We start from the raw sequence: 10867 nt of genomic DNA, 5'->3' as shown, positions 1-10867 counted from the left end.
GCATATCTATCGTTAAAAAAAGCTGTGGAATGGAGATATGCTGACAGTGGCAACAGGTCTTATGGAGTGATGTATCCAAATTTTTAATTCAAATCATTGTAAATATGTGCAGAGGAGGTCTGGAGAGGTACAGCTGTGACCATCTACACCCATCTGTAGAACACAGTGGAGGCTCTGTCCTGGTTTGGAGAGGCGTTGCAGCCATTAGTGTTGGGTATCTTGTCAAGCCTGATGGAAAAGTACCACCAGATTTTGATCCACTGTGATATAACATCTGGAAAGTGTATGCTGCCAGTACAGTAAAAGCATACCCAGACAGACAAATCATACAATGCAACACTATCAGTCACTGATTATGCTCCCCAGAGCCTGCACTTTAACAGTATTGAAGAATTTTGTTCTGTTCTCTTGACAGAGAACAGAACAAAAGGCAGTGTCCAAAGAAGGGCTTTGAATGTCGTTCATGTCAACTATTCCAGAAGACTACTTTGAGAAATTACAAGAAAGCCTGTCTAAGATTTCAGGCTGTGTTAAAGAATTACGATGGTGATACAAAATACTGACCTTCAAGCTCATTACATTTGTACAAAATCTGTTATTGCCTTATATACTACATTTCCATTAATGTTTGCACATTTGTGCATGTCAAAAAGTTTGCACAGCACTCTGTAATAAGCACTTGAAATATGCCATAAGTAAATTCCATTTTCCTGCATAACAGTCTACTAATGGAGAGGAGCAGCTGCTTATTTTATATGTACATTTTTACGTGATTGCAGTTTGAATGTATGCATTTTAGTAGTGTATTTTCTAATTTTGATTATGCCTATTTACTTATTTATTTAAGTAAGCATTTCTTTCCACCTGAATGGTCCATCTTTAAAACAGACTGACCTAAAGTTGTCCAGGTCTAACAGGCTTAATCGTGCTGTGATCTCAGGACGTGGGGTTTATGATGCTGGACCTGTGCTCGTTTTCTTCCCTCTCGTGCTTCTGCATGTGGATATCGCTCGTTCGGTGCAGCATTCAATATAACATCCCGGGAGACGCCAGACATGCCATTGCGCACGCGCAGCGTAGTCATCTGACAGATGAGCGCTTTGGACGTTTCGCAGCACCGCTACATCGAGGGCCACCGCTGGGAACACAGAGCAGGACACAGACTCCACGAGGGACCGTCTCCTGCAAGAATAAAAGAACTCGTCACACGGAGAGCACCCTGCAAGAACACCCGCGGGTTTGGAGGTTTGCAAGCGCTGAAAATTCAGTGTAAAATGTAGCCAGCAGCGCTGGTGAGGGGTCGTTGTAATTTCTCGGGGGCTGCATGGCTCTTCCCAGGGATGCCATGAAAATCAGAGCAGCCGAGTGACTGAGAGACCGCTGCTCCTCGTTATCGCAGACACGCGGCGGCGACGGTGGAGGAGGTGAGCGATGGATCCTCGTGGAAAGATCTACACGAGGTAGCGCTTACGAAGATCCATCCAGGGAGAGCTGAACGTCTCTGTCGCGCAGTGTAGCCGTGTAAAGGATGGATTTCAGCCTGCTCCGGAATATCATCAGCAGATACGTAAGGCCCCCAGTGTGTCTGTCAACACTGTCACACAAGTGTAGCTCGGTGACTGGAAGTGCTCTGATACACGTTTTCATGGCTTTGGTTTTTGCACCTAAAACCGTGTTGCTTGTACATTTGCTCAGAGGGTTTGTGTGAGAGTGATAAATAACTTCCTGCAATAATACACATTTGACTCTAGCTGTTTTATTTTGTTTTGTTTTTTTGGCACAGGCCGGTGGCTGTGGGCTTTGCGATGTTTTTGTGGAGCTGAATGGAGAATGTTCCAGTAGCTACAGATGCAGTGATGACTGGTGAATGTGTAGAATTAAAGAAAAAAATGCATGCATGCATACTAAACTTCCTCGTGGCTGGGACTCAAAAGAAGTGAGAGGCCGTGCCTTACACCTCTAGCTTGATAGAAGTTGCTCAGGTTAAGTTAATGAGGTTCTAAGAAAGGCGAGGTCATCAAAGCTTCAACATTTATCTCTAATGAGCAATCAGGTCTGCTTGTGAGCAGGAAATATCCACACAGTAATGATTGCAAGCTGTAATAATATTACTGGTTAGTCTGGTCTCAGTCTCTGTCATCAACAGCCACTGATTATCTATCCGGACATGAGGCAGCTGGTCGGTGGGAGCCTGAATTAGAGGAGAAAAAAAATGACTATTAGGAACCTGCTTTGACAGGCCCAGTGATGCTCATCAGACTGTGTACCTATAGAGCATTGGTAAATCTGCTACCGTCTGTGGCCCTTTCCCGTGACCTTAAATCTGGCTCAGGTGCAGTGACGTGTATCGAGTTATCTTTCTCATCATTCAAGCCTGTTTCGTACCCCTTGGTGTCTATGTGTGTGCACATGTGCGCGAAGCAGGCCAGCGACAGTGTGCGTGGAGCTTGACTGATGTTTCAGCAGGGCTAATATCAGGGGAAATCAGATCTGGGAGGGAGGTCATCATCATTACGATCCCTCGCTCTTTTTTCCAATTGCATCCTGCAATATTAAATAGACACGCAATTAATCACAAATTAAATCCTCTGCATATTGATTTGCAACTGGAGGGATGGATGATGACTGCCTTGGCACCTATTAGTTGTGTATCACCTTCTATTAACCCTGCCGTATTATAACAGATGCTCGGGTAATGAGGGTGCGTAGTAGAACAAACCTTACATCCTTACATGAGATGAGGACAGGGTCCAAACCTTTTTTATTTAGTCCAGATGGAGCCAAGTACACCCAAGTTGAGGTTGCTGCCCAAATGTAGCCGGCCCTCTAATTATTTATCAGTGTTGTTTAAAAAAAGACTGTGCATGTTCTTTGGCCGTTAGAGGATGCAAATTTGATTTAGCCCACTTTAATCCACAGGGCAGGTTTTTGAGCCATTGCTTTTGCAACTAGTTTCCTTATTTTTACTGTCATCAATTCAGGATTTCTTGCTTGAGGCATTTCTGCTACTCTGCTCTTTGAGCTTCCTGGTTTTTCTGGACAGCATTGCAATGCCATATATGTGTAAGATTTTTAAAAAAAATACAAATTTTCATTGTTGTTTCAGGTGTCTTTGTTTCAACAGAGAGTCATTAAAAACTATAAAATCACTGAAACATGTTGGCAGTTGGTCAGTGCCGCTACGAAGTATTGTAGATGCCTCAAAACAATATTGCTCATTGCTTTAATAGTTCAGATCTGTTGCATACGCCTTTATAATTAGATGAAAACTCGGAATGCACTGCATTCAGCCATGCTCGTTCACCTCTTCCCTGGCTGAAAAATTGCGGATGAATTGAGCCTGTGCACCATGGCAAACAATATCGGGAAAGAAAACTGTGGTGTCATGAGATTTTGTGGTGCGTGACGTTTAAATGGGACATTTTTGTTGCGTAACAACTTAAGTCTGTTAAACTTTTTTTTTTTTGCATAAAAGAATGGCTGAGCCCTCATGCATTGAGATATAGAGGCTGATAGGTGCATGAGTGTGCACACAGACTTCTTCTGGTATGTTAGCAGTCGTTGCAGGAAGAGATTTTATTATAATTAAATTTATCTGTAAAAGGACCACCTGTGCTCTGAGTGTGTGTGTTATGTGTGTTCTCGATCTCCCCTTCCTCTTCAGCGCCCTTTTCTCATCTGATAATAATAGAGATGGAGTGATGCCTTAGACTGTTGCAAACTGTGAGAACTGCATGAGGTCATAATCTGTATAAGATAGTGCTTGTGTGTATGGGGCTGGACTTATTAGAAATAGCTGATGCCATGTAATAGCATAATTATGTCCTCCTGCTTTTAACTTCCACAACAGTCTCTCAGGGTCTCAATATTTGAAACCGTATCTGCTTTATTGCCACTGTGCTGTATATAGCTGTAATTTACCCTTGCCCCCCTGCTATCCTAACCCTCTTCTATCTTATCTCTAAATGTAAACTGTTATTCATGCTGAGACCTCTCACAAAATCAGCAGATAAAAAGAGAAAGGCCAGCGATGTTTCCCTTTTGATTAAAAAGGTGCCAGCAGCACCTTGCGCGCTGAAGGGCTTAAGAAGGGTTTCAAGCAACTTTACAGCCCTTTGAGTCCTGACTGGTGTTGAAAGGCAGAACACAGCCTGCTAGATTACTGTTTGCCACATCACTGCTACAAACAGTTAAGGGCAGTCTATTCCTGTCTGCTGCACCCTTTGGAGACGGGGCACTGGTGGAGCAATGGCAGCTGTAGGTGACAAAAACACACAGGATTTGTGTTTGGGGTTGAGCTTTGCCCGCTGATCTGTGTGCATATCAGAGGAAGCAGTCACACATCTTTTGTGCTGGCAAATAAGACTGATTTTTAAAAAAAAAAAAATTTTTTTGGTTCTCGCAGCATGACCCAAAGACAACGTTTTCTTTATGACGCACCATTTCCAGCCTGTATTATCGTCTCAGTGTTAAACGCAGACAAAATGAGAGGTTTTTTTTAAATTTTTTTTATGCAGATTAGGGTGGCAGGAGGAAAAGGAGAGAGGAGAGGGAGAGGAGAAGTAGCACAGCTGGATTAAAGACTTATGTAACTGTTGGATCACAGCGAGCTGAAGTGGGAGAGGAAGCTGGGACAACAGCGGAATACAAATGTTGTCATGTTAAAGTAATCAGCTCATATTTATCCTTTGATAATGTTGCCTGTGTTTGTGTTATGAGGTATCCGGTGGCTCTTTAATGCTTTTGAAATGCTGTGCGCGGGCTGAAGAGTCACCATTCCGTTTTTTGCTTGTTTGTTTGCGCCTGTATAATTATTTGTCCCAAACACAATTTTTAATGAATGATTAGAATCCCTAAATGCCCATATTGTCCTTAGGAGCCATGTTCTCTCCCTATTTTACCACTTCCTTTTTCATTTCACTTTATACCCCCCAAAAATAAATTTGATAAACAACAGAGTCTAATAAGTCTCATTAAACCAAATAAAAAAACACCAAGAGGATACTGTGGATATTTTCTGGGACACTAATCCAGTCTCATAATCACTTGACTAATGTTGTATCAGAGCATTAAATTGAGGAAAAAATCTTACATGTTCGATCTGCAGCCATTATAATGAAGCCTCTGTGTTCTGTCTCTTTGCCTAATGAACCTGCAGACATGCTGTAGAAGTCTCTGCGTACTGTATTGCTGTGGCGATCAGTGACTAATGAGTGTCTTTTTTTTGATCAAGGTCCTCAGGCTCCTTTTTCTTATCCGTGTTCAGTGCGACAACAGACTTCAAAGCCTCTGTTAATAGGTTATTGCATTTGTTTTAGTGTTACCACCCCAAATTTACACAGAATTACTTGCTTTGCTCATTAGAGTGCAACAGAGTCCATTAGATGGCTAATATCGATGGGTTACAGCAGCAGTAAAATTAAAAGTTGAATCGTGCCAATTAAACTAAAGAAATGCACCAGGTGATGAGAGACAGTTATGCATGGAGTCAGTGTAGCATCCACATAATACTCAAAGATAACATTTCTGAGGCTCTGTAGCAATATATATTTTAAAACGAGCTAAAATAGCTTAAAAATATGGTCGCTAGCTTCTGTTTTGAATAAAGCTAAACAGCATCACGTCCTGCTCTGGAGTTGTGTACGTTGTCCATTCTATGTTAGCATGAGGAGTTCATTAAGGTAAGGCTCGCTCAGAGGAATTTGATCTGTCGGTTAATGAAGGATCACTGCTAAACATGCTGCGTGCAGCACAGCATGACTCGGCAGTGGAGGAAGTACGAGACATGACCATATAATCAAGCCAGTTAATGGCGTATGTCTTTTATTGCCCCTCTCTTGTAGAAAGGCACCGCATCACAGAGGCGGCATAGATGGCACTGCTGGGGTCGAGTTGGCGTTTTCGTAATGAAAATGTATGCATTCATGGTGCCATTAAGTGCTTATGGAGCAAAGCCTGTGTGAATGGTAGGCACATTATTACACAATGCTAGATCTGGAAATACTCTCATGGCTTTTTAAAGCAGCATTTCGAATTATAAACAAATGGCAAAGCACCTACCTAATAGGAGTGCTTCACACAGTGCAGAAACATAAAAGGGAAAGTTGTAGTGGTGGTTTCTTTAATTTAATTTTTTATTCTTTGCTGTAATAAAGTATATCCTGTCATTGTTGATGATTGATGGTGATGTAAGACCCGTCGCTCTGCTGGTTGGGGTTGTTAATAAAGACAAAGCCTCCATGTCCTGCTACCAGCCACCAAGCCACTTTGTCTGTTGGAGCAGCAGAGTGAAGAGGGAGCTGTGGGACACGGGTTGATACGGATCAGTGAGGATTAATGATCAGATAACTGCACACCACAATGCAATCTCTCTGCGTCTTCCTCCATCCCTCTCCCACAGTCACGCTGTCATAATGTGACACTCGCTGCCAGGAGATGATGGGAACAAAGGGAGAAAACACTGCAGATAGAAATATGGGGGAGATGGATGGTGAATTCAGAGAGCTGTGGATTTGAAGAATGGTTGAACGTAGAAATAGACAGAAGTAAATATTTAGAATGTTTAAGATGTAAGCGAGCAATTTCATTGAAATAGCAATGACCATTTTCCACATTTGTCCTGATTACAGTGCAAAACTTTAACCTGAACTCCCACTAATGCATAACGAATCTGAGGCTAGATTATTGTAATTCCTTATAGTCGGGTTTTCCTGATAGCTTTATGGAAAGTCTCCAGTTGAACCAAAATGCTGCTGCAAGAGCACTAACAGGAAGACAGATCACATTTCTCTCTTACTGACTTCTCTTCGCTGGTTCTTTGTTAAATCCAGAATTGAATTTAAAGTCCTTCTCCTCACATTTAAAGGCCTGAGCGATCAGGGTCAGTCACGTCGTAAAGATTTCATATCACCATATTATCCACAACTGACCACTTTGTGAGTTACCAAAAGTAGAAGGGGAGCCAGAACCTTCAACTATCAGCCTCCTCTCATGTGTGTTATCAGCTCTCAGTTTAGATTTGGAAGATAACCACCCTCATACATGATTAGACTTCCTTTTCGATCAAACCTATAGTTGGGGCTGGATCAGGTGACCCAGGCTCAGACTTTTATCTACTCCTGTAGTTTATGTTTTGTCCTGCTTGGTGTCTTTATTGCTGTCAATTAAGGTGAAAAATACATATGGTTTATGCATTTACTTGGCCACTGAAAGGTCACTGGTTCAAAAAGCCAAACTCTGTCAAATCAAATATGTGGAACTACCCCATGTGACAAGGGACCAGCTGAAAGTAGCTTCCTCTTGTCAAATAAAGTGAACCTCCCACCAAAGGCCCTTTCTATAGCAGGAAAAACCTGCAATGCCAAATTAGAAGTATTTGGAATTTGCCCTTTTAGTTGACAGTGCTTTCTATTCTCCAGCCTCCCATTTAGATCCCCGGTTTGTCCTTTGAATGGATCACATCCTTAGCTTGATTTGATGCAAGCACTATAACAAATTGTACAAAGCCGTCCTTGGTCCAATACACTGCTCTTAATATTAAACCATCAAATGTACTGTATGGTCAGAGTTTGATTGTAACCAAGTTTTTTGTTGTTGTTGTTGTTGTTGTTTTGGTATTAACATGAACATGAAATTCCGTTGCACATCGTGGTTATGTCGGGTATTTATAAGACGTTTAAAGTAAACAACTAAGGCTCAAGGTTAGGTGGCTTAATATTACCAGGACAGCTGTTTGATTTGGTCAGTTCCATCCATCCATCCATCCATCCATTCGCTTCCGCTTATCCTTTTTCAGGGTCGCGGGGGGCGCTGGAGCCTATCCCAGCTGTCATAGGGCGAGAGGTGGGGTACACCCTGGACAGGTCGCCAGTCTGTCACAGGGCCAACACACAGGGACAGACAACCATTCACACTCACATTCATACCTAGTGACAATTTGGATTATCCAATCAACCTATCCCCAAGAGATGCATGTCTTTGGACGGTGGGAGTACCCGGAGGGAACCCACGCAAACACGGGGAGAGATTACTCGCACATGCTGCATCATGTCAGTGACAACTGCTTCTATTTTTGCCCTCAGCCCCACCTTCTCTCCCCGTTACTCTCCCCATACATCCTTTTCTTTGTCCTTGTTACCCTTTTTCTTCTGTAGAAATCTGTTGTTGCTGATTTCTTCCTGTTCTCTGCTTTTGCTGCTTTCGGTTTCTGCCTTACTTTGAGTTTCTTTCGGTTTCTTTCCATTTTCAGTGTTTGTCTGGGTCATGCTGCTTCCCCACCCCGTAATAGTTTGGAGGGGTCTCCAGTCGGCTGACACTGTTGGATCTGTGTCTATTTTTATCTCACTGCCAAGCGTCTGATGCCAGGATCTGGGTCTCTTTGCTTTTAAGTTTTGCAGCTAGCTATTTGGGTGTCTCATCTTGCGTTGAATTCACTGTGATGCTGCATTAACCTTCATTTGATCTTAAACTTGTTAAAACTTGTGGATTAAGTTGACAGGAAACACATTTGGGACATGTACGTGCTGTGGACTGAGCACAAATGTATTAGAAGTTGGGGGTTTTTTTTCTCACTGACAATAATGAGCTACGTCTCTGCCAAAATGTTGAGGACGTTTGAAGCAGTGAAGCGCTACTTCCTCTAAAGTGCTTGTTCCAGAACTTTTCTGCTAATGGTCAACACTTCTGCTTTGAGCTGTGTCAGGTCGGCCGCTTTGCCAAAGTCTACGCTAACGGTGCCCACTCAGGCCAAAACATTAGGACTCGTGTAGACACAAACAGCCAAATCCTGGTCTCGTGATTCTTGTTTTGTCTCGGAGAGCTCTGTTACTGCAGTAGCTTTTAATGTGGGACATCTCTGAGAAAAAATGTGCTGCGGTGAAGTCCCACAGTGCATTCTGTTAAGCCCTGGGGATGGTTTGCATGCACGGGAACTGATGTGTATTTAATTTTTTAAAGTCAAGCCACTGAATCAGTTGAAAATTGTAAGAGCAACAACATAGCTGTGTTTTGGACCTGTGCAGATGGAAGAGAGCAGAGGGCTGACTGCAGAATATCCTGACTGTTCTGCAGGAAGAAAAAGATAAATGACAAATCCACTCTACCGTGACTCAGAGCCGAACCCACCTACACGCATCACAAACATTAACACATCCTTCAATTTGGCTTGTCTTGTCTGTAAAGTTGTTTGTTAAAAGAAGTCACAGAAGTCGTGTAACACAGTCTTGTGTAACATTCTGTTGCAGTTTTTCATCTAGGACTCTGTTTTTCTTGATTCTAATCAAAAAAATGTATAAATACTGTTTGCAAGTATTTTTTGATTAGTTGTATATTATCTACAATAATGTATACTGGCTGCTCATATACCGGTAAACTATGCTTCCACGCTGTGAAGTCATGTTTTAAGGAGGTGCTGGTAAAATGTTGGTGTTATTCAGCTGCATCGTTTCAATTGATGTAAGCCAGAGAATAGCAAGGTCATTAATTGTAATCGGACACTTTGTGATATAACCCAGTAGGGCTGTTCGATATAACGATATATATTGGATGAAGATATAAAAGCATCTATTGTTTCATTTTACGCTATCGTTTGCTTCGTGGTGTTGCAAAATAAACTGTTTACGGCAATATTTTTTTCATTATTTTGATGGTCACTGTAGTGGCTATATTAATTTCTTAAAGTTCTCACTTTCTCTTATATTTAATAGAACCACACTACAGACAGACAAGCGTTTGTTTTTATGTGTTGTCGTTAACAACAACGACGGTAAAACCACCGCGTGTCCGCTTGTTCCACATAAACCTTTCACAATAAAGCTCAAGATCCTGTTGAGACTTTTCAAAATAAACTGAATCGCGTAAAAGATGCAGAGTGTTTACGGATGAGAATTAAAAAAGAGCCGCCAGGTGCTAAAAAAAATAGACTTTAGACTCAAACGTTAGAACAGGCTTTTCCCCGCAGCACGTCGTGTAATAAATACTCACAAAGAAAACGGCGGCCTTTACAACTTATGTCTAAAAATGTATAGTTTCATGCATCAGTTAAAACACTCAACTCCAGGTACACGAGGCGCAGCTGGAAACACTTCACGCAAGTCGAGCTGCCTGAGATTTACAGAATTTATAGAAAATGTTAAATTTTTGTGATTTATATCGTTATCGGACATAGATGTCTTAATATCGGGATATGAGATTTTGGTCATATCGCACAGCCCTATAACCCAGTTTCTTGTCCCTACCTTCTATTGCTATTTATATCTGCATGTTATTTCTTTCTTCTGCAGTGTGTCGGGGAGGAGATCTGGGTGGACAGTCGGACGGTGTATATCGGGCATAAAGAACCCCCTCCAGGAGCTGAGGCGTACATCCCTCAGCGTTATCCCGACAACCGCATTGTGTCCTCCAAGGTGAGCGGTCCGCAGCCCACAAGTCACTGCTATAACACTTTTTATCATTACGCTATGTTAGTTTTATACTAAGGCAACCAAGTAATCCTGTTTTGTAGCTGTGTTTCTTTTCTTTTTAAAGGATGCTTTACTTTTTTTGTCTTTATCATTGTTTTTTGGCACAGGAACTGTTATGATGTTTGCTTTTCTTCTAAATGCCTTTCTTCTAAATGTTTGCTGTTACTCTCTTCCACAGTACACCTTCTGGAACTTCATTCCCAAGAACCTGTTTGAGCAGTTCAGAAGAATCGCTAACTTTTACTTTTTGGTCATATTTTTGGTTCAGGTGAGATTTCGGCTTTATTAATGACAATTATTTTTCTCTTTAATCTGCCTACTGTGCGAGCACTGCAGGCACTGCATGTTTGTGCACTCTCTGTAGAAGATACTGTATGTTTATGCCAGATTTCTGTCCTTGTAGAATT

General features: G+C 41.9%; 1 protein-coding gene across 5 annotated transcripts in view; it reads left to right on the top strand.

Annotated features, from left to right (window-relative positions):
• Nucleotides 1-1074: 1074 nt before the first annotated feature.
• The window catches only part of LOC102199663 (probable phospholipid-transporting ATPase IH), a 32690-nt gene continuing 22897 nt past the window's right edge, over nucleotides 1075-10867 (top strand). For 4 of the 5 annotated variants that reach the window (XM_005733877.1, XM_005733880.1, XM_005733879.1 and 1 more), the window contains exons 1-3: nucleotides 1075-1567; nucleotides 10281-10403; nucleotides 10639-10728. In XM_005733877.1, the coding sequence (XP_005733934.1) occupies nucleotides 1529-1567; nucleotides 10281-10403; nucleotides 10639-10728 (252 nt within the window). In that variant the 5' untranslated portion in view covers nucleotides 1075-1528. The remainder of the gene's footprint in view (nucleotides 1568-10280; nucleotides 10404-10638; nucleotides 10729-10867) is intronic. The other variant, XM_005733876.1, reaches the window with a different exon arrangement.

The sequence above is a fragment of the Pundamilia nyererei genome, unplaced genomic scaffold (genome assembly GCF_000239375.1).
Source record: "Pundamilia nyererei isolate P.nyererei 1_Seehausen unplaced genomic scaffold, PunNye1.0 scaffold00055, whole genome shotgun sequence".
Classification (NCBI taxonomy): Eukaryota; Metazoa; Chordata; class Actinopteri; order Cichliformes; family Cichlidae; genus Pundamilia; species Pundamilia nyererei.
This window is presented reverse-complemented; position numbering and strand designations above follow the sequence as displayed.